This window comes from Triticum aestivum, chromosome 7A, assembly GCF_018294505.1.
Source record: "Triticum aestivum cultivar Chinese Spring chromosome 7A, IWGSC CS RefSeq v2.1, whole genome shotgun sequence".
In the NCBI taxonomy this organism is placed as follows: domain Eukaryota; kingdom Viridiplantae; phylum Streptophyta; class Magnoliopsida; order Poales; family Poaceae; genus Triticum; species Triticum aestivum.
This window is the reverse complement of record NC_057812.1, coordinates 567,423,972-567,451,406: the sequence shown is the minus strand read 5'-3', so window position 1 is coordinate 567,451,406 and position 27,435 is coordinate 567,423,972. Positions and strand designations below refer to the sequence as shown.

The window sequence follows — 27,435 nt, the reverse complement described above, 5'->3', positions numbered from 1 at the left end:
CCTTCTGCTACCAATCAAAGCGTGGAACTAAATCTCCTATTTTTCCAAGTGAAAGCCGGGCTGACGAATAACCAACCCGCAATGAATAAGGAAGGTATACTAATGCTATGAATAACCCAGTATCGAATACTAGTAATAATATAAGCAGAAGAACGTTCTCCCGTGCTTCTAGACATGCTGAGCTCTACCAATTTTTGTACATTCAAAAAGGGGAATTGATTCCTTCTCTAGATAGGGCGGGAAAACTAGACTATATAAGAGTTGATACATAAACGCACATATAGTAAGTATTTTGATCTTCCTACGAGACTGTTCTTTTCGCTGGAGAAAGAGAACACTTCTTTTCACAGGATTTCTGTAAGAATCAATAGGGGCCGCGTATTGGTTACTAGCTATCGAAACACAGTATACGCCTTTGTCTCGCTTTCCTTCGAAAGTTCTTTATTATCCCTTAGCTACTAACCCCTTTCACTCTGCTTTTGGTAACGAACTTACGAACAGTCTTTGCTTGAGCAACTTCTTTTGTGGACAGCCTTTCTTAAAGTGGTCTCTCTCTTCTTTTCACAGGCAGAGATACCAACCTATCTTTCTAAGGAGGACGGAGGGTAGGGCTAGTCACCCGCTGCTCTCTTACTCGTTACTCGCTTTTTGGTTGTCCATCTTTTGTACTCTTAGGTAGGTCGTCTTGAACTTGGGTTGGGGAGAACAATCTTTAGGAGGACTTACTTTCCGAACGAACAGTGTGAGTGCAGTGGCTAACAAAAACACTATTTACTATCTTCTGCTGGTACTGGCCTACTCTTCATTGATACAGGCTTCTGCACTTTTTCATGAAGACAAGCAAGAGCTATCATCTGTCTTGGAGTTCTACCATGAAGAAAGAGGATCTAATAGCTAAGAAATATTTGCAGCAGCTAATGAGCTGACAGAGCAAATAGGAAGGTACACAGAGATTAAAGACATTCATGTTATTACAAAAGTATGTTTCCAATACTGGGAGAATGATTATGCTGGTATGAAGAACCTCATGTCTTTGGTTGCCAGTATTAGCAGGATAGCCGCGCGTATTCAGCAGCCAGTTATATTGTCCAATAAATACTGGGTTACAAGCCAAGACTATTTTGTCAAGGATCCTGTCAGAGTAACATTGTGGTATAAGCCAATTACCCCGGAGTATTTTCCTTTCTTTACCTATTTTATTATAGATTTATTGCTTTCACATGCCATGAGATTTCTTCCTTTCTTATCGATTACGGCTAGAAAGAGAGGTTGGTGTGGTCCATACATCACTATCATAGATCCACTATGTACTGGTAACGTTAGCCTATTCGTAAATCCTCAGTAATGTACATACTCGAGAGAAGTTGCTCCCTTCCATGACAAAGACTAGTTAAGTTTCACTATCTCCTTTCTCAACTCACTATATCCCAGCTGCACAAGAGTAGTCAATAAAATCATAAAAGTAAGAAGGAAGCAAAGCAAAGGATCGGATGTGGCGGGATACGAAGTGCACCGCTAAGCCAATACGAATGTATACATACGAACCCACGCCAATACTAGTAGTAGGGGTATTGAACTCAATTAAAGGTTAGGGCTCGGTTTCCGGTTGACTTTTCAAATCCTATCCTCTCTTTCTGGTTAAACCAATTAAATAGGAGTATCCACCCAACTTTCATATGTTGTAGTTCCTATACGCTAACGGGTTCATCTTTGCCCTGCTTCCTTGGCATTGAGGCTCACACCTCTCCTTAGTCAAATCTAGTTGTAGTAAAGTATAGAGATTTGAAAGTAGTTGGATGCCAAGAGCACTCTTATTCCTTGTCCATTCCGTATGGATTCTCAACCTTGGCCTACAAGCGGAACAAACTATGCCAGCTCAAGCTAGAACTCACTTAGAAGGTCAGGAAAGAGCGACTCAACAGGGGAAAGCCGGAGCACCTTAGCAGCGCTTCATTGGCTCGCGTCAAGTCTTCCGCTCATTTGGTAAACATGCACATCCTAACCCCGCGAAATGCCCTGCAGGGAACATCCTCCTTTATCCTCTTAGACTTCCCCGGTCATGGAATTTAGAATCCTGGAGATCCTATCACTTACTTCGCCCGGCTGATCCATTCTCTGGCTTATCCCAAGGAGAGCGTGATTCGATCCTAAGGTCAAGTACCCTATTTATAAGTCGGACCCGGAGCTAAAAGATAACCTCTTTCTTCTTATGAATGGAAGGAAACATAAAAACTACAGTAAAACCGAGTGAATGTATGTCTTTTTATCCCTTTCTTTAATCGAGACTTTCATACAGTAGCAACAACTCTCCTTTCAAGTGAGCTAGAAGGGTATGTCAGAGCAGGTTGACAGGTAGGCTGGAACCTTAGGAGGTATAGATAGGCTTAATGAATTGGTAATCGATTGGGCAATTCGTTAAACGATATCTGTATTATGAGTACCTCTTATGAACCATACCGCTCTTCTGGTAAACGGTCAGAATCAGTAAAAAAATGAGTTCCTTCTTCAAATCCATCGGTCACATCCGCCTTGCGAACTGTATCGGTCAACTATAGGAAACTGGCTTGGTAAAGGTCAACGGTCCTGTTCAAGCATTGGCGCATAACGGGAGGCTAGCTCAGTAGATTAGTTCTTTAGTTTAGGAGTGAATGCTTTGCTTTCTTTTCTTTGATCTACTCGTTCATGAATTCCATCAAAATAGTAAATAGAAAGAATTTCAAATCACAAATCATACATAATAAGCAATTCTTGTGAACGAAAGAGATATCCGATTTGAGAGTAAGGACCTTCAAGCTGATTATGGTTAATCCGGTGATAAGACTGGCAAAGCTTCTTTGCTCTAGGTAGAGGCGGCTGTGCTTTTTCATTTTCTTTGATCTTTCCGCGAGGGCCTCTGCTTTCCTCAAACGATGACTGAGGAAACACATCCAACCTCGAATGCTGAGACAAGACCGGGCACACTTCTATAATATAATTAAAGTAATATAAGAAAAGGGCCGAGAACTTTGATACCAGTGGAGTGCGATGACATGATGACAAGGCCTAATCGACCTTCTAGAGCAGATTCTCGACCTTAAAGAGCAGATTCTATACTAGACTTGTGGCTTCAGGAGATGAAAAGCTTGATGAACCCCGACCCACTAGACCAAGTGAGTGATGTTGCATTTCGAGCACAGGCACCTTTGACCTAGCTTTCGACAGAGAGAGACAAATGGGAATGCCAGGCACAACTCTTTGCTTTGAAGCATGAGAGAACGAGAACATTTCCACTGCTTTAGTTGCTAGAACCCCCGCCTGAAAGACAGCACTCATCCCTTCCTTAATTAAGTAGTACTAATCCCATTCCTTTAGAAACCTATCCTTTCTAGTGGAATAGCTTGCAGAGTAGAGTGATTTCCTTGCTTCATAGGTTTCAGGTTCAGAAGACTCTCTTCCCCGTATACTGTATTTACTAGTCAGGCCCGGTGGAGCAATCTCGAATTCTCATATATCAATGCTACATGAATGATTCACATAAGGGAATTCCAAGTGGGTCGAATAGGACTAGGGAGCTCGCTTCCATCTACTAAAAGTCCTCTGCGGGTGGGGACAAGGTTGGTTTACAGTACAGACAGTTTCCTAGCTGGCACTTGAGAAGTGCTCGTCTAGTTTAGTGATTCCTAGCATAGAACCCTTCTGTGTTGGAATAGTTTCCAGATTATGACCTTCTCTTTTGATTGAGTGAATAGCCATGCCATGGATTCTCTTTTCTGGGCTAGCTCTATACCATTTCCATAGTAATACTGCCTTGGTGAATCCCTTATCTTGTTTGCAGCATCATTCTCGATCCCCTTATTCCCTTCCCAAGAAGGAATCATATCCTACGGCTAACTCATCCTTATATGGCTCCCGGATCCTTAAAGAGAATCAAAGGCTATCTCGAGGGATGGTCAGAGAATCGGTTTATCTTCACGGCACTAGACGGCACCTTTATGAGTGCGTATAAGCTTGCTTTAGAGCTAGAGCATGCATCTAAAATAGTTTCATATCCCTTTCCATCGATATTTCTTGGTGCTATAGTACCCATTCCTGCTAGCTTGATCTGGTGGCCTTCTCTTGGCCAGGACTATATATAATAGTTTATTGAGTGCTTCTTGGGTTGGTTCTCTTGAAGTGCATAGCCCGGCCCCTTTTCTCTTTCTTCCAACGGAAAGGGTTCTCTTCTCTTCTGGTATGGAGTTCGACTACAGCCTGCCGCTTTTCCAGGTTTGGGTGTGGGTGGATCTCATATCTTAGAAGACAGGGCGGGGCTTATTCCCAAGGTCAGGTCCCATGCTGGTGGACTTGAAATACGAAGATCTTAAGCTAAGCTATGGGGCCGGGAATATACTCCAGGTTGGGAGATCTGTCCTACCATCAGGCATGCAAGAAGCTATGTGCGCAGGGCATCAGAGGCTTACTCAAATGGAACATACGAATCCAACCTTGCTTGACTCTCTTTTTCATACTTGCCCTCGGGATCAGTGGTAGATTCGTAACGTTATTACTCATGGGTAGCACATGATGGATCCATTTCTATTGAAGCAATGGAGTGAAGAGAAGGTGTCCTTAGGAACCGTACATGCACCTTTGTTTGGATGCCGATCGAATATTGTTACAATACGAAATACTTGAAGGCCACACGCAATTGACTCACCTACATTTTATGCTCCCACCCTTTTGTAGAAAAATCCTCTGCCTCTGGGGAAGTGCTCACATCAACTCCAATTTGGATAGAGCTTCTCGATGGGTTAGAGCGTTTGCGAACCAAAAAGGGGGGAAACCCATCCTCCAAAGTAGTGAAGTGAGCCAGTACAATAAGACAATAGGTCTCATGGGCCAAGCCTGCTATCAGGCAGTGAGTGGGAATCAATCCTGAAAGAGAGAAGGTCTAGTGCTCTCAGAAAATATTTGATTCGCCAAAAAATTGGCTTTATCAGACCAATCCATGTTCAGAAGCCTTACATCAAAAGTCAGTGGTCTAGGCCGCTTTCCTTGACTTTGAGTTGGATCTCATTCTTCTTCCCGGCACAAAGAGAGGGTAGACTTCATCCGAGACACATGGGTTCTTTTGCTTCCTTCAAAGAACTCGTCTTTGTGCCTCTAAGAAGAAGGGCATAGTATCCCAGCCACCTAGACCACCTAAAAGGAAGGAATTGGTCTTTAGCTTTGAGTAATCAAATCATTGGTGAATGGGTTCAGTAAGGTAGAAGGAAACGGCCCCTCCCGACCTGGGAAATTCACAGCAGGAAAGACTGGTGCCAATCAGCGAAAGCGAACCCTTCAGTACATCGCGTTCAGCCCTCCCTCAAAATCCCATTTGTTTTATTGAGGAATCACTCTTGATCCTCTAAAGGCTCTTCTTCGTCTATAACTCAAAGTCCATCTGTCTCTCGTGGAAGCGCTTTAGAGTGCCTAGAAGATCCAGCAAATGGGGGTGCCAATGCTGTCCCAAGACCAGATCACGGTAGGTAGCTGCTTTAAAGAGGTTGGAAGACAGACTGGTGAACAATCTTCTTCTTGTTTTCTCCGACCTAGAGCACTCTTTTTTTCAATCATACGAAGAAACTCCGTGAAAAACCCAGCTATCACTCCTATGAGACGGCTAACTCCCAACTCCCGATACATTCTTTAGAGTCGACCAAAGGACTCGTTGGTTTGGACATAGTTTCTTTGTTCCTGTGCTTATGTTTTGCTCTCACCCTTTTTTCACTTAGTTTAGTTGGAATGGAAAGAAAACTTCCTTTAGTTTTCTTTTTTTTGTTGCCTGGTTCGGTCTCTCCGAGTGGAATAAGTGGGTCCTTCTTCTTTTTCCTGACTGATGAAGGTCAAAACTAAAGATCGAATCAAGCGGAGTCTGGATTCCTATGTTCGTACCAACTCAAATGATTGATGAATTGGATCTTGAGTATGCTCACTTCGCTACTCAGCAAGGGTGAAATAATGACAAAGAGACTGACATCACAGAGGATGGGAAGGACCCAATCGTCTGCCTCTTTCTTGGTCCACCGCCCCCCTGGTGGGTACTTTATAGCTCACAACACGAGATAGGCAGATATGTGACATAGAAAAATTGCTTTCATTGACAACAATACTCTCTTCCTGATTGGGATTGGTCTGTGCAGGATCTCCTTCCCTATGAGACTCTTGCTTCCCTTTGAAAGAGGCAGACCCCTACTTCAATTGTCATCTGACGACTCTTCCCCAGCTGTGGACTCAGACCTCTCACAACCAAAAAAAAAGAAAATCAAAATCAAACGAATCCGAATATAACCAATCTATCGCCTTTGATGACTCGTTGACAGCCTCCTCAACCCAAGCTTCCATCTCCTGCTCCAGACATCGGCGCTTGCCCGCGCCAGTCCATGAAAGGTGGATGAAGGTGAGTTTGACTACGAACTCGAGGATGCTGGGAACGATCTATTTTCGGGGAATCACTCCCGTCGAGAGGCCCTCTTCCTCCCTTTTTCTGAATCTGGGAGAGAGGCAAAAGAGAAGTCCAGAGAGACCTCGACTCTTTCAGGGAAAGGAGGGAGATCGAATGCGAGATGGAGTCCCTGCCGAATGGAATGGACATCCTTGGGGACAGCTGTGTAAGACTTAATTTACCATAAAATTGGACGGAAAAACTACTAAAAAGATCACAAGAAACCCAGCTCAAAGTGAATGGAGAGAGAACCCCTGCGCCTTGGAAGGATCTGAAGCTGTTCGGACACTCATAGACAAGTGAACTCCAATCCAGGATCCCTTGAAAAGTGAAGTGAACTAGCCAGGTAGAGCAGTCAGGTTAGGAAAAGAGTCTTTCATGTCAAGGTGAACATAGACAAACAAGGTTAGTTTGTTTTCCTTAATTCTTAGAGAAAAGACTCGTTGCTGGAACCGAGAGCACTGGCGATTGCTTTCTTTCTGACCTTCAGCCGAGAAATTCCATACCTTCCACTGACTTCTTTTGTGTGTGGCCAGAACGTGGTGCTTTCCAATGCCGAGTACTTTTCTTAACAATGTATGAAGCCCGTAAAACCGAAATCGATCCAAATCCACAACCTTGACGATCGAGGAAAAAGGGTATGTATTATTATGGTGTGAGCCTTCTTTCTTTTTGGCCTTAGATTATCATAAGCGAGGAATGGTGTGTGCTAGCCTTCAGACTATACTTTATTGTAGGGAAAGGGAAAAAATGGAGAATATCTTTAAGAACCCTAGAAAGAATTTCACTTGGAGCAACAGGGGTCAGGTCACACTATATCAATATCATAATTCTCTTTTTTTAATTGATACTGATTAGCCGTAAATCAATTTGATTTTGTTATGCCATTAAGGAAACATTATTTGGGATAAAATACCCATTTTAGAACCGTTCACTACTAACAAATAGAAAATATCAAAATAACAAATAATAACTAATAATATAGTTAATGGTTCCAATTTTTCCTCAATTTGGCAGTCTGTGACTGGAAATCCTTTCTCTTTTCAATAGAAAGAGAAGGTATTTAAGAAATGTGTGTTTTGAGATACAATCAATCGAAGAGAATAAAACTGGGTCCAATAAAAAACATGAATGAATTTATTAAAAGGGATTGGAAAGGGATAAGTACAAAGGGATTCAACGATCTAAAAAAATCAAAAAGGGTTTAATAATCCCCTCCTACGAATAAAAATTAGTAAAATAATGTGGATGAATAAGATTTTGCTCAATTTTGGATCGGATTTGGCGGCATGGCCAAGCGGTAAGGCAGGGGACTGCAAATCCTTTATCCCCAGTTCAAATCTGGGTGTCGCCTGACCAAAATAATACTTAGGATTTCTTATTGTACTGATTGAACTCGACAAATTCTTGCCCTGCATAAGCAAAGGAAAAGAACTAGGCCTGTCGATACTGGATTTTACCATAGTTCTAGTTCTAAAAAATACTGTCAATTTCTTCTTAAAAATAGGGCTCTGGCAGGGTTCTGGGTAGTGGCCCAAACCGATACCAATAGGGATGAGGGATATATATTTATGAATTTCATAATTGATTCTATTCCGCAATTCATAACTACGAAAGTAAGAGGTCGGAAATCTTGGTATCCAAAGGTCCCTAAAGGACATTCCTTTTTTTATCCTAGGATTGAAGAAGAGATTATACGAAAGACTATCAAGACTTCCTAATTATCTGACACTACCTACACTAAAGTAAGGTCTACTGACTCTGTCTGGAATTAGATTGGATAGGCTGATGGGAAATTTAGGAGTTGTGGAAAGAAGATACTTTCTTTCCATACTTACGAGAGACTCCGAGTACTCAAACATTCAATCAGGATGGTCGGTTAGCTCTTATCTTTTAGAATAACTTAGTAAAAAAAAGTAAAAGTAATAAATAAAATGAATCTCCTAACTCGGTATCCCATGAGGTTCCAATGGTTAGTTTTGGATTTTTTCAGGCAAGAAAGCAAAGAAGAAGAGAGGATTCTCTATTACCAACTTCCCCCATTGTGCTGTCCTCATTGGTCATTCATCTTTCCGGATCTAGTGCCATCGTTCTTCAAGGTGCCGGAGGGTTTGAAGCATACCTACTACCCCTCCCCTGAGCTTAGTTCAGAGTTGCCTCAGTGCGCTCGAGTAATAACTGGGAAAATCAAGGCTGGACAGGTCTTCGAGCCAACTTCAGGAAGAAATGCAAGTGAAAGAGAATGCTCTCGAGGGCGCAGGAGTCTTTTCTGTCTTTCTTATTGGAAATCCAAATCGAAATGCCTCAACTTGATAAATTGACTTATTTCTCACAATTCTTCTGGTTATGTCTTCTCCTCTTTGTTGGAAGATGAGTACACATCGGGTAATCCGCCCATGAGAGCCCAATCATAAGAGGCTCATACAGAAAGCAATCAGCCCATAGCCCAATATCCAGACCACAGCCTATTATTCAAACCACAAAGGATCCGTCTTTCATCGTCCAATCTTCTCGATCGAACATATTGACATCAATACTCCTTTCCATGGCCATTCACGGCCCGCGAAGATCAACCACTCGTGCCCGAGATCACTATCCAATCAAAAACCAGACTTCCAAGATCCATCTCACTCAGACCCTTTTGAATGTAGCGGATAACAACGGAGTGGGGCTATCGAATTGATATGTATTCGAATCTTAGGAGATGGTAATCACTGATATGCTCATATTGGTGACGTTACTGTTGCTGTAATCAAAGAAGCAGTGCCCAAAATGCCTCTAGAAAGATCATACAGAAGTAAGACGAGCTGTAATTGTACGTACATGTAAAGAACTCAAACGTGACAACGGTATGATAATACGATATGATGACGGTTGTCATTGATCAAGAAGGAAATCCAAAAGGAACTCGAGTTTTTGGTGCGATCGCTCGGGAATTGAGACTTATGAATTTCACTCAAAGAGTCTCATGAGCTCCTGAGGTATTAAAAATACTAGTAGTAGAGACTATGATATAGTAGGGTATCAGAATATAGATCAATTAGTAGATTGTGTCTGACGCATATACATGAAAAAAAAGAATAATTAGATAATAATAAGAATAAGAATTCGAATCTTAATAAGAGGAAGGGTTCAAATAGCATCTACTAATATTACCGAAAACTTTGTGAAAATACTTCTACGAGAAGGTTTTATTGAAAACGTTCGAAAACCATAGGGAAAGTAACAAATCTTTCTTGGCACGTGCCCCTACTCCTGGTCTTCGAACTAGTCATTAATGGTCGGCAACATAGGTACCCTTTTTCGGTATGCGTTGCAAACACTTTCATTTTTAGCGTCTCATCTTCTCTGGAGAAGCTCAAATCGAACGGATAGAGCAGATGGTCCAACTACAGAACTTCTTCTTTTTCATTACTTCCATGGTCGTGCCCCGTGGCACGGCAGCACCCGTACTATTGAAATGGTTCGTCAGTAGAGATGTTCCCACTGGTGCCTCTTCTTCCAATGGTACTATAATTCCTATTCCTATCCCTTTATTCCCTTTTTTGGTCTATCTACATTTAAGGAAATTCATACGCTCCATGGACAGAGCAAAAAGTGGAGTGTTGGTCAAAGCAAGCCGCCCTATTCTATTACCAGACAAAATGGAGAGAAGCTCATCCGCTAGAAATGCTTTATTTCATTTCGTTCCCGTTCTTCATTTCCTTATTATCGAATCCATGGGGGACTTTTCATATTTAGAATCTTTCTGCGGTCTGCTCTGTTTACAATTCTTTCGTACTCTCTTCTCTTTACCACGCGATAGGTCAGCGAAGCGTGAGCGGGTGCTCCGAAGTAAAGGCCAAACACTTTGGCCTAAGGGGAATGAGCAAGAAAATGACAAGATGAGGTGCCCCGGGCACCCCCATATAGAAAGAAGGGTCGAAGGTTTTGGGCCTGTCGCTTCCCCCCCCCCCTCGTCGAGTGGTGCTTGTTTGGGGGTGTGCCACCAGAAAGCGGGCTTGAAGCTCTCGCCTTACCAACGAGCCGGCTGCTGATGGCTGTTGGTCACGACTAATACAAAAAGTGAAGATGAACCTTTCTATTTCACGTGGAGGAGTGTGCATCTTTATGTTGGGTGTTCTTCTGTCGTGCGACCCGATGGCTTATGTGCGACCTGTGGCCCACGCCTCCTATTCTATTTGTTCAGGGCGGGCGGCGTGAACTCTGATTCGATCCGGGTATTCAATCCCGCCGCTGAGATGCTCGGTTGACTCCTTAACCTTGATAGGAAGATGGCTTATTCCAAAATTCGTGCATAAGGGTAAGGAACTTTGGATGAATTAATGCGAATGGGTGTAAGCCTCGCTGTTCGGAAACAACCAGTGTTGACCACACTAAGAGACATGAAAGCGCAGGTAATGCCAGTTGGCGAAGTGGCGTCATCCCTAGCGGTACGCAAAGAGAGGTCGTGATGATATCTTCTACGTCCGTACCGCTCCTTGTGGAGTAGATCCCGCATCCAACCAACCCTTTTTTGACCAGGGAACGGGAGAATTCCCACTACCGCTGGCAGGCCAGCCGGGCCGTGAGCACGGTGGGAACGGGCTTCCCAAAAAGCGAGCCCCAGCCCGGGTCAGCATAGAATGGGGGGGACGGCCCTAATGTTGTGTTGGCCGAGTTGCGGGCGGATAAAAGCGGACGTGGGGACTCGGGTCGGGGCACAGCGTAACTAAGAGAGCCATTCCATTTAGGGCGAGACAGAATGGGCAGGCACAAGTGGTCTGGTGTCCGAGCCGATTGGTCAGACGACGACTACTGCACATACTATATTAGCCGCCTATCCCGGAATGGACTGGGATGGAATAGAAAGAACGCGAAGCAGCAAGCAAGGGATGAGCGCTTTGTTGCGCCTGCGCATACATTTTCTTGTTGGGTCGGTTTGTTTTTGGGGGGTGGGGCAATAAGCTTGCTTCTTCACAAGCATATCCCCGCCCCCTTTCCTGTCCGTCCCAACCGGCAGCAGTTGGGTCTCCCCATCTCTCCTCAACTTCCCCGGTCTTCGGCCCGAGCTGTATGAGGCAGAAACTCGTCCCACATACGGTTCGGAGGCTGAGCCCCACCCCTGCAATAATGGTGTGGCTTAGGTCAACTAATACGAATAAGATACAGTTCACTCAACGATTGCCCTTGGGTCCCGAACTCCATATGGGGAAGGAACGTTGTTGTTTGCGAGGTCTCGATCATTTACATGGACCCACTTCTCATTCCATTTGTGGGAATTTGATGATTTATAAACCGTCCCCAACGAGCGAAAGGTTCATGTTTGAACATGATGAATCACTTTGTGCCGACCTGTTGCCCATAAACTTTCCTGCCTCATATGAGAATGGAAAACTGGAAGATTTTCTGCATCGGTGGATGAAGAATCACGAACATAAGAATTTCTGGTTTAGCATGTTTCCAGAAAGAAGATACTTTTTTTCCATTCGAGAAACGAGGAGCGCGACTGAAGTGGCTATACATACAAATCCATTTATGGATCTATATGCTCCGATTGGAACTGGAAGTTCCAGAACTGGCGGCTGGTATACCACCATAATGAAATTGCCTTTTATTTTTAGTATTCGGATAGGATTTCTGTTGGCTTCATTGGGAGGCTCGCGTAGTTTCTTACGTCAACTCCAAAAGGATAAGTTGCATTGGAATCGAGAAAGTTTCGTTCATAATTGCATAAAAGGAGTCAAAATAGTGGTTGCGGCGCGTCGAGGATCAACCTTTGATATCGAATAACCTTTCGAGCCTTCCCCAATGGATCTCTATCCTCCTTTGAAACCAATAGAAGTTCACTGACCATCCCTGTCAAACATAACCCAAGGTAGGATCGAGAGGAGAAGAATAGGACTCTTGCTAGTATCATAACCTCTCGATGGGAGAATGAAACCATGGTACCTACCTCCCTCCCTTACTTGGTAATCTAAGAACCCTTCAGGGGGGAGCAAGAGATCTTCCATACCAACATTTTGTTCGCCACCCCTGCTTCCTCCTCCACTTGAGCTTGTGCAGCAAATCTACTTTATGCTTAGGCCAGGTCCTGCAAGTAAAGAGAAGTAAATATTGGAAACATGGGTATCTAGTTTATTTTATTCAATGGCTGAGTAATTGAAATTCATTGCTTCTTCAAGCAGGAGATCCCGAGTACCGGGTGTCGTCAGACTCCCATTCTATTACCTTTGTGCCAAGAGCACGTTAAGCTGCCTGGGCTGTTCCGCTACCGGCGTGTAAAGAAGCTCCGCCTAACGGCTAAACCAATGAATTTCTCTCCTTAAAGGAATCTACTTCCCTGACTGTCAACTACTCGCTTCTTCACCGGTATCACACCCGCGCCAGACTGAACAGCAGAGTGAGAACCCAACCAAATACGATTCTTGTATTATCTTACCGAAATTCGGATCCATTTGGCTCCAAAGGAGCAAGCGCGGGAGTTCTAATAGGACTTTGAGACTCGAAAAATCCTTCGGGCTGCTGAGAACAGAGAGAAGTAGTGCAGAGAGGTTTGATAGGGTTAGGCAGATGCCCCATTATTCGTAAACAAGAAGAAATCCAGACTAGTTTGATGGATCTGTGGCTTAGCACAAGCATGGTGTCAATGTGGTTCCTCTCGACTAAACACTTAAACAATTGGATCCAGTAGGGTTCAATAGAGGTATGGTATCGGCAACCTTTTAGGGAGAGAGATTCTTTGGAATAAGATAGCTGCCCAGAGCTTGCGATGTACCTACCCCCTGGGCGTAGATATAATTAGGTAAGATAAAAATTGATTGGAAAGTCCTAAATTAGACCAATTCAATTCCGTCTGCTAGAATAAGAAAAAAGTGCTTCCGAATTTCTCTCATCCTTTATAATGAGAATTTCTCTTTGTTCAGTAATAACTTAATCTTGCAATAAAACACTCTTGCTTGGAAGGTATGGTAAAGGTAAATTATTTCTATTTTTTGATATAAAAAAGAGAGTGCTAAAGGAGTCATTCAGAAGTGAGTGAAGGGGCAAAGCTCATTTCTTTCATTCAGGAATGGACACTGGACCAGAATGAAATGTGGGAATATCGGGATTGGCAGATTTTTTATATTGAAATAAAAAAACTCAACACGACTAGTGAATTCAAATTAGAGTCACTTGCGGATTTCTTCAAATTGTTGTAGTGTAGTATTGTGGTTTTTCAGTAAAGACCCCGACCTATAAATATTCACAGCCCGGCTCATATGGGCGGACAATATTCACCCAGAGCCCCGTTGCGACCGCAATGCTGTTCTTGAAGGACCTTACCTTAGAGCAAAAAAAGGGAATAGAAGTTAGGAAGACTACTGACGTAGGGCGGCGGGTGAGCTCAACCTCGAACCAAACAAGCAACAGATTGAGCAACTAGCGCGAAAGCCGTTGCGCGTTAGCGCATCCGTTTTCTTGCTCCATCGTTATTAGTTTCTATTCTCTCCCTGCACGAACCTCGGTCCAATCAATTTGTTTGGAATTGGGGTTAGGACCGGTTAGAACTCCCATTTCCCAATCGGAGGTTTGAGCTGCTATGGCAAGCTTTTTTTTCCGAATAGTGGGTATGGGGAACCCACCGTACCAACACGATTGGCTGGTGTTGCTGATACCGGACCCACTATAACCCCGATTGGAAGGGCAGGCCAGTCTGAGGCTCTGGGGATGCGAGGACATTGAAAGTGAGTATCCCATATTCTATGACGGAGATAGAGCATTAATTGCAGTTTTCACCCCACCTTAACGACCGAGCGAGGGATGAAATCTTTCGACGACTAGGGAGGCGTCACCCGAGGCCGATTCCAGTGGATCACTATAGAATCTTCTAGAAGCAGGTTCTCCGGGCACTATGGTAGGACGTGGATCGATCATGACGAGAATGGACTTCTCCGTCATGTAATGGTTTAGAAGAGTCACGGTCCTGTTCCCCGCCGGGCTTTTTCCCTTCTCGACTAGACGAAGGAGATATTCATTCCATTCAGGCAGGTGAGGAAGGGCGGCGTCGGCTTGACCCTGTCTTCTCTCTTGGTCGGGTTGGAGGCTAAGTTTCTCATTCAGTGGTGAGGTGTTCATAGAAAGCAAGGCCTCGCCCAACGAGTGGCGGATTTGGTTTGGATGGGGTCTCGCTTGGACGCTGGGGAGATCCATAGATCTGGATAGAGTCTTTCTCGCTCAGTAAAGAAGAGTACGCGCGCTACGGCTTACGCAGTGGATCTTCGGGCAACCAACCCGGCACATCCAATTCCGATCAACAACTTGGAGGTATGGCTGAGTGGCTTAAGGCATTGGTTTGCTAAATCGACATACAAGAAGATTGTATCATGGGTTCGAATCCCATTTCCTCCGGCACGGAAGTAGAACGGGCAGGCGAAATTACGTGAGAGAAAGAACCTCAGATTGATGGAGTCCGCCGTCGGACAGAATAGCTGCTTAGTGACTAGGAGCGGAGCGCCCCTTTCTTGTTCTTGGTGGCATCTATAGCGAAGAAGACCTTCCCGAACGAGGGCCGTCCACTCCCTGGCCGGCTCTCGGTTCTTGAGAAAGCTCCTCCACTGCAGGTAGGATGCTCATAGATGAAGAAAAGAGACTTTAGGCAAGTGGTTCTGGTAGCTCAGCTGGTTAGAGCAAAACAAGCAACGGATTGAGCAACTAGCGCGAAAGCCGTTGCGCGTTAGCGCATCCGTTTTCTTGCTGGACTGCAAATCCTTTTTTTCTTGTTTCAGTGGGAAGAGCAAGGGGCATTGCCCTTGAAATCCTTCAGTGGTTCGAATCCACATCTGAGCTTCTTTTTTCGGTATGCCGCTCTGCGAGCAAGGAGCGCCGCGAGGAGAGTGAGAGAACGAAGTGGGCTTTGGTGATGTCGGAATTTGCACCTATTTGTATCTATTTAGTGATCAGTTCGCTAGTTTCTTTGATTCCACTCGGTGTTCCTTTTCCATTTGCTTCCAATAGTTCGACCTATCCAGAAAAATTGTCGGCCTACGAATGTGGTTCCGATCCCTCCGGTGATGTCAGAAGTCGTTTCGATATACGATTTTATCCGGTTCCTATTTTATTTATTATCCCTGATCCGGAAGTCACCTTTTCTTTTCCTTGGGCAGTACCTCCTAACAAGATTGATCTATTTGGATCTTGGTCCATGATGGCCTTTTTATTGATTTTGACGACTGGATCTCTCTATGAATGGAAAAGGGGTGCTTCGGATCAGGAGTAACCACTTTTGAAAGGGCAAAGGGGGGAAGGACATAGGAAAGAGGGATGCCTACAAAAAATCAATTGATTCGTCATGGTAGAGAAGAAAAACGGCGCACGGACCATACTCGAGCTTCGGATCAATGTCCCCAGAAGCAAGGAGTATGCCTGCGTGTTTCGACGAGAACACCGAAAAAACCTAATTCAGCTCTACGTAAGATAGCAAAAGTACGGTTGAGCAATCGACATGATATATTTGCTCACATTCCAGGCGAAGGTCATAATTCGCAGGAACATTCTATAGTCTTAGTCAGAGGAGGTAGAGTGAAAGATTCGCCAGGTGTGAAATCCCATCGTATTCGAGGAGTCAAGGATTTGCTGGGAATTCCGGATCGTAGAAAGGGAAGATCTAAATATGGTGCAGAAAGACCTAAATCGAAATGAATGGAAGATGCCTCTGGAACTTTTTGGTTCTTTTTTGGGGGCGATATGGAAGCAGCTAGCTCCCTTTCCCTTATTACGTTACCATTTCTCTCCGCTATTCTTCTCTTAGAAGGGCTTGAGAACGAAATAAAAGTCAATCCTCTCACCAATGAAGCGCATAGGGATAGGATGCTCAAGCTCCTTGATGAGATTATTATCGATCCGAACGATCCACAGAATGCAGGGGTAATCCTTGCTTCCAGGATACGCGTCGAGATTAATAAAATCGTGGACGATATCGATCCGTATTGGCTAACCGACCTTTCCTCTAATATAAGTGCGCTTTCTGAAGCAGTGCATGGAGGGGTGGAATGGGATCATCGGGTCGAATAATACCGCCAGGCTTTGGCGGATTTGCAAGAATTTGGTGCAAATGGTTTGGTCTTTAAAAGGGCTGTGAGGAACGTGTGGCCTTCGTCGATGGGAAATCCATCGTATGCATTACAAATCCACTAGCATTTTGTTCATGAAAGAATGTTCTTGTTTTTCGTTGGAAAAACCAACGCTGATCTAAAACTAAGTCTCCCTTTCTCTTTTGTTTGGGAGCAGAGCTGAAAAACATGGGGAATCACGATGGATCCTTTTTTCCGGATTCAATGGACGGCATGCTTGTAGAATTTGACCCAGCGTCGTCATACCCAAATTCTGCCAATGGGCCGGCTATGAGCATAGAAAGTGTGAGTTCTAATTTAATGGAGTTGGAAGAAGAAATAAATTCCCCTCCTCCCCCTAATCCAAACCCTTATTCTCATATTCCTTATTTCATTGCTGCTAATGCAAATATAGATTACTTTTCTCAAATGCAGATGTATTATCAAATGCAGATGTATTTTTTTATTTCATTTAACTTATTTTAGCGGCCAGCCGCTTTTGCCTTTTCCGTGGGTACCGATGTATGTGCATTTTTTGATGTCTTTTTATATGCGCTTTTGGAATTTTCCCTTCTAAGCAAACTATTTTGCGCCAATTGATCTTTAATTGAACTAGACTGGTATAAGCTCCGTATTGAATTGAAAAACTATTTCAGGCTCCGTATTGTATTTAGAAACTATTTAAGGCTCTGTATTGAATTGAAAAACTATTTCAGGCTCCGTATTGAAAACTCGAATTGGATTTTGTGTCGGCTGGCCGGCAGGACCGCCAGCCCGCAGATGTAGGGAGGTCTCCTCTTGAACTGCGAAATCAAAGTCGCGATCTGATAGGTATCTATCCTGACCATGCATCTAGAAAGCGCCGGTTCGATTCCGACTCGTGACATGAAGAAGAAGTCCTAAACAGGGATCAGATGAGTTTGCACAGCGTTACTTTGTTGACGGAAAATCAAATTATTCTTCCGGTTCAATGAAGACTATGCTTACTTTCCTTTCTCTTACCGGTCTGTGTTCTATCATGGACCTGTATTCCGTTCCTCGAATCGAGACTTTCTTTTGGTATGATTTTGATACGAGTTTTCTATCAAAACTCTATGCCATCAATCACTATCCCCGTTTCTGCCCGGACGATTCCTTCAAATAAATAAAAAGAAAAGTGAAGAGGAAAACGCATAACCAGAAGAAAAAGATATCGTGATGTAAAATGATCATGGGGACACATTGTTTTAGGACCGACAATTTCCTGCACTGCTTAAACCAAGAAAAAGATACATACTAGTTTTCATAGGTAGGCCTCTCTCTCCTACAAAATAGGTTTTTCCAAAAACTACCCATGGGATTTCTTTGTCTTTTCCTTATCTTTTGTCCGGTGAAGAATCTCCTGCTACAGAGATAAGATGAATGGCTTCGAGATACCATCACTCGTCATTGCCAAGGAAATAAATTGCAAATTGGCTACTTATAGTCTACACTTCCCCTGATTCTCCACGATGACCCGCATTCATTGATTGAGAGAATAAGCTGAAGATAGATCCATTGCGATATTGGTTTGGAAGAGAAGCCGTGGAGACAGCTCATTGTTCCTATGTCGGGAATTGTTAAAGAATGAAGGTACCCCGTTGACTATGTCGGGTAACGCCGACTTAGGTAATCCCTAAAAACACTATCAACCACATCATAACTGTTTGCTTCTGCTTTCCTTGCAGAGTTGGTTCTAGCTTTCACCGAAGCATTTCGTCGCTTGCTACGCCCTTCCTCGTCTCTGGGTGCCATCCTTTCTCCTGCATTTTCGTGCACATAAGCATAGCTCCAACCACTTTTCATGCTTAGCAAATGTTGTAATGAGGGTGCTGAATGTATACGGATATGGCGCAAGATCTCTGTCTGCCTTTTCTTTCAGCTGATCCTCTACCTAATGGTTCAGACCCTGGCAGACAACGGTGCGAGAACAAAGGCAAGTCAACTATACCAGCATTTCTGAAGATAGGCAAATCTTTATTTCTGAAGATAGGAATTCTAGATAAATAGATCCACATTCAAGTTTTAGGCTTGTGTCCTTTCATCTAGAATGGCTGATGCTTGGTCTTCAGTGAGCGAAGTCATTTCCTCAATAGAGTTCTTTGCCCGACAAAAGTGAATCTTGATCTTTCTTCTTGATAGTTTGTGATCGAGCCAATCTCACAATTTCGATCTTGCTACTACCACTATAGCCCTGAGTGACTATGGCTACCTGAACTAAAGGGGTTCCCACAAGGCCTGTGAATGTCAACTTCACTCTAAGGGTAAAGCATGCTTGCTCCTTCGCTCGTACGAACAATCAGTCGTTGCTGGGAGCTCTATCCTCCTCGCACTACTAAAAACAGGGTGAAAGAATCTCCCGCGTTCAGTCTGTGGAGGCCGACCATCATAGTCGTCTCTACACCAAGTTGGTCTTAAAGTCTACCCGGGCTAGCTTCTTCATTCTTCGATCAGGGGCGGGCTTCTTCCCTATATACGATGACTTAGATAGATAAACTTCTTTGATCCATTCATTGATAAAGTCTTCGGGGGTTGTTTACCTTTTGAATCGACAGTAGAGTAGGTTTGATCTTGCTTTCTCAATCTTTCTCTGATCCTAGCCGTGTAGTAGATCCGACTTTATTCGGCTAAAAAGAAGTGTGTGTGGCCGTCATATCTGCTCGCCCCCTTCTTCATTCATCCATTTAGGTAAGAATGGATCCAGGGAACCTGGCTCGGGAACAGCCCTGAAAAAACACAGTAAGAGAGTCCAATCTCTAAAATATAGCATTTGATCTCCTAAGTAGTAGTAGTAGAAGGCTTAGTATCTGACTTGATCCAATAGAGTCAGAACACACAGTAGATCCAGATTCCACACCTTGCTGTGGACTGGGGAGAGAGCAGCTCTTCGAAGCTGGGCGTTCTGTGTGATTATGGAGGAACTGTAGTACTCGCCCCAAAATGCAAGCCGGGATAGATACTTAAAGAAAGGGGGAGCGGTGGGCCTTCAAAAAGGAGCGAGGGAGTGATGGGCAACCTTTTTCTATATGTTGCTCGTGAGCCGCCAAGTACCAGTCTCGCAACAGTACTGGCGTTAAAGGATCGGTCCTTCACTTGCGGATCGTTCGCGAGTCGAACTCGCTCTCTTGCCACGCCTTTGACTCACGAACTCGAGTCGGACTCATTCACTGCTGACTTTTTTGAGGATCGTTCGTTCTTCACTCTCTTGCTATTACCCGCAGGGAGCGCTGCAACCGACGGTGCATATTATCATATAGAAAGAAGCGAAGCGTAGCGATTCGTACTACCGGAAAAGTGTCGCTAACCGCTAGGCAATAGAGTCAGCTTACGGGGTGGGGCGCAAGCAAGCGTAGCGAATCACATAGAGTTGCCCCTACCTGCCAGCGCGCAGATAGATAGGGCGGGCGAGCGCAGGGATGGATGTCTGAGCGGTTGAAAGAGTCGGTCTTGAAAACCGAAGTATTGATAGGAATACCGGGGGTTCGAATCCCTCTCCATCCGCGAGGTCATAAGTTCTCTCTTGCCTTATCTATAGATAAGAACGAATCTCCTCGACTCGACTGATATGATGGATGGAATGGGTAGAAGGTTGAGGTTATTGTGTGTTGATTTAGTTAGGACTTTGTCTCCCTTTCGTTATCTTCCGCCCCGGGTGGATGACCTGTGGGAGCTAAGTCGAAGATCTCGGTGTCGTCGTGAGTGGTTGATAAACAACGATTGCAGTTTGATTTAGGGAGTCCCAACCCTGTGAAGCTTAACAGACAAAGAAAACGATAGAGACTTCCGGGTATAGGGTGACGACCTTAATGAATCAAGTATTCAGGTGGCAGAGTTTTGAGCTACATAAGCGCTCAAATTCCGGAATACTTATTGCCCCAAAAATATGATCAACCCCAGGTACATTTATTAGGTTTTGATCTGAGGCTATCCTGGTCTGCAGGACCCAACACAAGTATTCATCCTTTCCAATCTGAAAAAGGTGTTGCCGAAAGCTTACCCTCTTCCACACGGATGCTACAGCCGCTATCACTTTTGCAGGAGGGGAATTACAGAGTTCGCCTCTCGACATCTTGTTTGGTAAGCGGAATTTTGACCCAGGCGCCCTAGTGTTGCCTAACCGTTCGGCCGGAGATGTCGGATGCGAGATCTTTAGCTACTTGTATCAATTTGCCGCAGTGTGCTTAGATACAATGGGCTGGCAGCTGAGGCTTGGCAGGATGGGGGAGTTAATTAAGGTCGAGGGAGCAGGAAAGAGTTTGTTATTCGCTATTGGCTTAGTACGGCCTATACATAATAGGGCCATGACGGTTTTGGCAAGGCCTTGAACTTCATATATCCCTTTTTTACTCAATCCAGAATACCGAGAAAGTCAGATTGAATCATTTTGTCGACCTTTCCTTTGGATTTATTATCATAGGTAGTGTTCGAGATCGCCTCTGTGCGGTGAACGCTCGAATGTAGCTAACATCAGTTTTGTCCTCGCGTGGTTGAAGGAGATGCTGCTGCTGGATGGAATGCTTCCGGGGCGCCATGATCCTTCTATCAGGAATAGAATAATCGAGGGCACTGACTGACTGCATCAATCATCGCTCAGTGAGCTATTAATTGCCGCCAATAGCGCTTCGCTTGCATGCAAGGCGGCTAATAAAAGCGCCAGGTAGACGCGCGGAGATGCATTTTGAGTACTGGTGGTACTGGACAAGCTCTAGGGGAATAATCTCTTTCTTATTTCTTTCTTATTTCTTTCCCATGACGACTAGGAACGGGCAAATCAAGAATTTCACTTCGAATTCCGGACCTCAACATCCTGCTGCTCATGGTGTTTCACGATCAGTATTGGAAATGAACGGAGAAGTGGTGGAACGTGCGGAACCACATATTGGATCACTCCAGTGCGGCACGAAGCCGCTGACGCTGAGTAGGCTCCTATGCCGCTAGCACGGTGGAGGTTCCGTAGCGCGTCATGAGCACCGGGCAAAGGGACGGTTGAGCAACTCAAGCGAACCGCCCTACCTGACTTTGGATAAAGATAGAAGGGAGAAGGTTGTGAAGGTGGCCTCGTTATCCACACATCTGGTCGGAGGACCGACCTGGGTTTTCACGAGCGTAGGCGGGTCCTGGAGTGCCCGTCAAGGGCGCTAGCGCATACCCCGGGGTGATCATCACCACCTGCACCTCACATCTCGGCACAGTGGAACGTGTAACCCGCCTGCTGTCCAAGTCAACCACTGAATTTCCTGTAATTCATAGCGCCTAACAGAACGTAGCAGCAAGGGACAACCCACCCATACAGACAGCCTGCGGGGAGGATGGCACTACTGGCAAAGACCGTCTGGCGAAAACGCCGCAGGCGCGAAGCGTGGTGGGCCTGCGCCGGGGGAGCATAGGGAGGAAAGGGAGCCCGGACGGTGGAAGAGCCAGGGGAAGCCGGGTCATTTGACGGAAATGGAAGGTCCGAGCGGCTCATTCATTCTGGAAAAAAGAGGGGGGGAGCGAGCCAATGTATCAATGAATAGATACAGTCAACGGTATTAAGACAGCGCTGCCTACACGCGAATTTGCTTCCGAGGTCGAGCAGTCTCAATTTCACTACAGGATTTTAGAATGAATGCTGGGCTGGGCCACCTCAAATGGCGTGAGCCGCATGCGGGGAGACCCGCACGTACGGTTTTCAGGGGGATCCGGCCGGCCGGCGCCCACCCGACTAGAGGGACTGAGAAATTAATCGAGTACAAAACTTATCTTCAAGCTTTACCTTATTTTGATCGTTTAGAGGGCGATCGCGGAGTCACTGAATGAAGTCCTCCCTCCCTTTCTTTCGGAGGTGCTGACCCGCTGCGAGGCAGATATGACTAAGTGACATATTGAATATGGCGACGACTACAGCATGTCGTAGAAGGAGATAAGAGGTGGAGCCAACGACCCACTAAGACTCACGTATCTACAACTACATTCCCGAGCGGCAGTCAAACGGAGGCGTGAATGCAAGATGCCAGCGGAATGATCGACCGGACAGAGGCTAGGGCAGCTTTCTTCCCACCGCGTCCTTCCTTGTGTGTCGGAGATACAAAGCGAGTGCACCGGAAAAGAAGGGGAACTGAATCGATCTATTCCATGGCGAAGCATCCGAAGCATAACTGCACACTCACACGATCTTTGCCGAGAGATAGGAGCATTCGGTGGAACCGGTGAACTACACTTGCTTCTTGATAGATGTGTGGGACAGAGGGCTCGTGGTACCTGCTGCCCGCCCTTCCTCCGCTTTGATAACCGTGTGAACGGAGAGTGGGCAGAGCAAAAGGGAAGGAGGTCCTCATACGGAGTCGCACACTTGAGCAGTGCGGGAGACTGGAGAATGGGTCGAGTAAACTCCCTTAGGGCCGATTAAATCACAGACGAGGAACTTTTCTTTCTTTTTTTCTTTTTGATTTGAAGGGTATGTTCTCAAAAAAGAAAGGCAGAGGTAAATACTTCGAAGAGGCGGCTCGGTAGGGATGGAATGGTCAATAGTCAAGTCAAGGATGACTTCTTTGTTGGCGAAACGATGGGGGAGAGAAAGCACGCCAGTGATTCTCTGAGCCGGTCTTCATTTCCAACGCCTCGGGAAACAGGTCGAGATAGATGACAGCACCTTTTTATCCTCTTCCTTACCGGGAAGGCGCACTTCTCTTCTTCTTCTGGCCTTCACCTCCTGCCCGGCCCGGAAATAGAACCCAGCCCCCTTTCTGATCCATTCATTTCTGCAAGCAGGCGGGATCCAGAGCTAAGCCCCCCTCCTATTCGAAGCCGGGTGTGGCCTCGCCCTTTTGCTCTTCCTTCGGTTTGGCTCCACGAAGGCGCCGCCTAGACTAGGAGCCCCACTCATATTCAAAAGGCGCCCAGCTTTCAAGACGATGATAATAATTAGTCAACTTTTTCCAATATCATGGAATAGCATGGCCCGGGGCTAAGGTAACTCCAGTGGGAGAGCCGTGTTATGGGTGACCTTATTGCACGGTTCAGAGAGCACTTGTGTATGTGATGCAAGTGAACGTGTACGAAAAAGCTGTCGTAAAGTTTCGTTGTTCGTTCCGTCGTTGACCCTATCTATGTTTCTACGATGGCCCAAGAACACGCTCATTCTTCAGCCGTAGAGAGACTTTTGAATTGTGAGGTACCATTACGAGCTCAATATATAAGAGTGTTATTCTGTGAAATAACTCGAATTTCAAATCATTCACTTGCTTCAACTACTCATGCTATGGATGTGGGAGCATCAACTCCGTTCCTTTGGGCTTTTGAGGAGCGGGAGAAATTGTTGGAATTCTATGAAAGAGTCCCGGGAGCCAGGATGCATGCCAGTTTCATACGACCTGGTGGAGTGGCACAAGATCTGCCTCTTGGCTTATGTCGAGATATTGATTCCTCCACACAACAATTTGCTTCTCGTATCGACGAATTAGAAGAGATGTCAACCGGCAACCGTATCTGGAAACAACGATTAGTGGATATTGGTACTGTCACTGCACAGCAAGCAAAGGATTGGGGATTCAGTGGTGTAATGTTAAGAGGTCGTGCGACATGAAGACATTGATAGCAATATGGGGGAAGTTCCCATCAGGCAACAACGGTTCTGCCTGACCCTACAAAAGCATGCATATGTTGTCAGTGAAGATTTTGTGTGAAGCCTTGGAGACGACGTACCCGGGGCTAGGGTGAGCTGAGGGGGGACAGCGTAAGTGAGCGAATGTGTGTAAGCCCAGTCAAAGATTCCTATTCTAGGCGGGGCGGGCCATCAACCTTCGAATGGTGTTGGTCCTACGGACCGTGAACGGATTCGCCTCTGGCCTCTGGGCACGTCGGAACCGCATGAGTTCACCGGGGTGGAGCACGGTCCGCCAAAATCGGCATAGGTTAGGTGCTATTGATGGAACATGGTAAGCCCATCTTTCTCCATATGAAAGTGCTGCGGGCACATAGAGATGTGGGTAGAGGAAGTCTCAAAAAGCGAAGGCCGAGCTGTAGGTCACGTGACCTGCACCGAAAAGGTGGCTGACTGGGCTTTCTCCTGGATCAAAGCGGATCAGCTCGCCAAATTCGTCGATCGAATCGGGCGCCCCGGAACGTCGAATGAAAGTGGTCTTTCTACAACCCTATTTATATGATTTTTAGGGCCCCTTTCCCCCTATCCCTCCCTTATGTTTAGGAGCGGGATCTGCCCAAGAACGACCTGTGGTGGTACGGAAGGCACGGACTCCGCAAGCGTCCCGCACCCTCTGAGAAAGAAACTCCTCAACCATCACAAGATAAAGAAGTATGACGCTCTGTGTCTGACTCTATTGGTCATAGTTCCTTGCTGTTGCGGCCGGTGCTCGTTTGCGCGCGTGTGAACCACCAGATCATAAGGAAAGATGCCTCTCGGGGCATCTGAGAATGATTCGAGCCGTATGAAGGGAAACTCCCACGTACAGTTTGTTTTGGGGGGGAAGGAGCCCGACAGGGTCCCCCCACTGACTTGGCCCGGGCCTAAGTGAAAGTGCAAAAGTGAAGTGGTGGGCCTACCCATCCCAACCTGGGGTATGCTGGGATTCGCGAAGAGCAGCACCTTACGATGTTCATGACCAATCGGATCTTGACGTACCAGTAGGTACCAGAGGAGATCGCTATGATCGTTACTGTATCCGTATTGAAGAGATGCGACAAAGTGTTCGGATCATTGTGCAATGTCCTAATCAAATGCCTAGTGGCATGATCAAAGCCGATGATCGTAAGCTATGTCCTCCATCACGATCTCGAATGAAACTATCCATGGAATCGTGCGCCGTGTGAAACGTAGATCATCGCCGTTCTTAACCGAGACTCAGGTTAAGCTCCGTCTCGGAACCGCCGTGGGGTTAGGAGTAAAGCATCCCGAGGTTGGCGCATCTCGTTGGGCGTGGAGAAGCATTGGGAACCCCAATATCTTTCTTCGGAGCAGTTTCTTTTCCCGTCCCCTCGCCCCGGCATAGCGCTTCGCTTCCGGTTCTTCGGAGGAATCAACTGACTTCTCCCTTCTTCATTGATCCGGGGGAAAGGGAACCGTCTACCAGTTGGGAAGCTAGACATCAAGGTTGTGGCTTGATGAGGATAACTAAGCTGACACGCCGGAGTTGGCTGCTGGCACAACAGGGTGGTGCCTTACCGCACCGCAGGCGCACGCGCGGTAGCGTTCGTGGTGGTGCTTCAGGATTCCAATGTACTGCGTCCAGGATCAGAACGAGCTTGCCGGCGGACCACTGCCGTCCCATTCTTTAGTGAGCTGGAGCGCTGCCATCTTATCCACGGAAAACGCGTCAAGCTATCGCTTCGGGTCGAAGCACTAAAAGAAAAGGACCGGGAAACGCGGCGGCATAGGAACCACGGGAACCCAGGAGGGAGAAAGACGATGTACGGGATACGGGATCCTCGCAGTAGGCTGGACCAAAATCCAGCCGAGAGAGGGCAGCCTTTAGAAGCAACAGGTTGGGAAACCAAGAGAAGGCTTCGCCTTTTCTTATCTTCTTCCCGGCACAAAAAGAGGGATTAGCATTATTGACCCCATGAGAAAGCACTAACACCTTCCTCATCGGGGCTCCGCGCACTGGGAAAAGGCTTCCGCGACAGGAAACCGGCTACTAGTTAGGAAGTGAACATAAGGTATCAAGAGGTCCCTCACAGTCAGGTGCAATGCAATTGCCCCCTATTAGTCAAGTACCCCTCTTCCTATTTAGTTTAGGGGTTAAGGCGAGAAATGGCTTGATGAACCCTTCCGTTCACCACGCACCGGCCCCATTCACTTGCAACTCGTAGAGGCTGTAAGTAAACAGTGCCCCACTAAATTCAAAGTGACGGTGGGGTTGAAAGACGAGAGTGCCTACCTCCGCGCCGAGAGTGCCCGCCCTTTCTGTCAAGTAGGCTACTTTTTCCGGAACGCAGTCCGGAATAAGCGTTCCTGTGTATATAGATATCTTCGATGCTGTCATTTCGACATGTCCGCTTCAACCCCTCTTTCGCCTCCCAAAAAGCAAAGTTGGCTTGACGAGCGCAGATGAGGAAGCGGGAGCAATAAAACCAAGAATCTCTTTCTTTTCTTTCCAAATACTTTATGAAGTTAAGGGGCAAAGAGAAGCGCTTTCGCTACTGAGAAAGCGAATGGTCAGCGCGAGGGTTCGACGACTTAGCCGAGCGTTAGCGACGCGTCATTCTCATAGCGAGGCGCTTCGAGTTAGCGAAGCGCTGTAGTAGCGTCGGAGACTATGTGCTATAATGCTGAACTAAGGACGTTCCGCCTTATCTATAGAAGCAGTCGACTGAGTTCTGAACGAATGGGATCCTTGGTGGGTAATGGCTCAATCTATAGATGGAAAGCCTTATGATGGGAAACTACCACGTTAGGTTTGGAGAGAGATGGGACCCGTTATAGTTTAGGGGGAGCAGATGCAAGCTTTTTCTTTCCATAGCCGGCCAAATGACTACCGGATCATCGGTCTACTCTACCTCAATTCACCATTTCGAACTTTATACAGAAGGTTTTTCCGTACCAGCTCCTTCTACCTATACCGCAGTTGAAGCACCTAAAGGTGAATTTGGTGTCTTTCTTGTCAGTAATGGGAGTAATCGTCCCTACCGTTGTAAAATAAGAGCACCTGGCTTTGCCCATTCACAAGGACTCGATTCTATGTCCAAACATCACATGCCAGCAGATGTAGTCACCATCATAGGTACTCAAGATATTGTGTTTGGAGAGGTAGATAGATAGGACGTAGTCTTGCTCGATCAGGACCCTAGCTTTATTGCGAGCCAAAACTGCCTGAAAGAAGCAAAATGGAAAAGGATGCAAAATGCAATGGGATTCCTGATCCAATAAGAAATCCCAATTCGGAGTTTGTTTGGATCAAATTCCTA

General features: G+C 45.8%; 3 protein-coding genes, 2 non-coding genes and 2 pseudogenes across 6 annotated transcripts; 6 read left to right on the top strand and 1 right to left on the bottom strand.

The window, feature by feature from the left end:
• Positions 1-7,728: 7,728 nt before the first annotated feature.
• On the top strand, positions 7,729-7,799 carry TRNAC-GCA (transfer RNA cysteine (anticodon GCA)). Its single transcript has one exon. It is a non-coding gene; the product is annotated as a tRNA-Cys (tRNA).
• A 1,942-nt stretch (positions 7,800-9,741) lies between these two features.
• LOC123148303 (cytochrome c biogenesis CcmF C-terminal-like mitochondrial protein) lies at positions 9,742-12,364 on the top strand (annotated as a pseudogene).
• Positions 12,365-15,307: 2,943 nt separating this feature from the next.
• On the top strand, positions 15,308-15,683 carry LOC123148302 (NADH-ubiquinone oxidoreductase chain 3-like). Its single transcript, XM_044567687.1, has one exon. The coding sequence runs from the start codon at positions 15,327-15,329 to the stop codon at positions 15,681-15,683; it is 357 nt and encodes a 118-aa protein (XP_044423622.1). The 5' UTR covers positions 15,308-15,326.
• Positions 15,684-15,712: 29 nt separating this feature from the next.
• Positions 15,713-16,120, top strand: LOC123148301 (ribosomal protein S12, mitochondrial-like). The gene has a single exon (XM_044567686.1). The coding sequence runs from the start codon at positions 15,728-15,730 to the stop codon at positions 16,103-16,105; it is 378 nt and encodes a 125-aa protein (XP_044423621.1). The 5' UTR covers positions 15,713-15,727; the 3' UTR covers positions 16,106-16,120.
• Positions 16,121-19,947: 3,827 nt separating this feature from the next.
• Positions 19,948-20,034, top strand: TRNAS-UGA (transfer RNA serine (anticodon UGA)). Its single transcript has one exon. It is a non-coding gene; the product is annotated as a tRNA-Ser (tRNA).
• Positions 20,035-20,595: 561 nt separating this feature from the next.
• On the top strand, positions 20,596-27,340 carry LOC123148298 (NADH dehydrogenase [ubiquinone] iron-sulfur protein 2). Of its 2 annotated transcripts, XM_044567684.1 has the most exons (4): positions 20,596-21,425; positions 22,239-24,086; positions 25,085-25,328; positions 27,028-27,340. In XM_044567684.1, exons 2-4 carry the CDS (start codon positions 23,633-23,635, stop codon positions 27,287-27,289), a joined length of 960 nt encoding a protein of 319 aa, XP_044423619.1. In that variant the 5' UTR covers positions 20,596-21,425; positions 22,239-23,632; the 3' UTR covers positions 27,290-27,340. The 2 variants fall into 2 exon arrangements, with proteins under 2 accessions (XP_044423619.1, XP_044423618.1); XM_044567683.1 differs by lacking the exon at positions 20,596-21,425 and having other exon boundaries at positions 22,328-24,085; positions 25,084-25,327; positions 27,027-27,340.
• LOC123148299 (uncharacterized) lies at positions 22,290-22,850 on the bottom strand (annotated as a pseudogene).
• Positions 27,341-27,435: the final 95 nt, after the last annotated feature.

Excerpts from the sequence above, each read along its gene's own strand:
- LOC123148301 (XM_044567686.1), top strand. The coding sequence starts at position 15,728 with ATGCCTACAAAAAATCAATTGATTCGTCATGGTAGAGAAGAAAAACGG.
- LOC123148298 (XM_044567684.1), top strand. The coding sequence starts at position 23,633 with ATGGCCCAAGAACACGCTCATTCTTCAGCCGTAGAGAGACTTTTGAAT. Across the intron at positions 24,087-25,084 it reads TGGTGTAATGTTAAGAGGTC|CTGGGGTATGCTGGGATTCG; the intron begins GTGCGACATGAA and ends ACCCATCCCAAC. Across the intron at positions 25,329-27,027 it reads ATGAAACTATCCATGGAATC|CTCAATTCACCATTTCGAAC; the intron begins GTGCGCCGTGTG and ends GGTCTACTCTAC.
- LOC123148302 (XM_044567687.1), top strand. The coding sequence starts at position 15,327 with ATGTCGGAATTTGCACCTATTTGTATCTATTTAGTGATCAGTTCGCTA.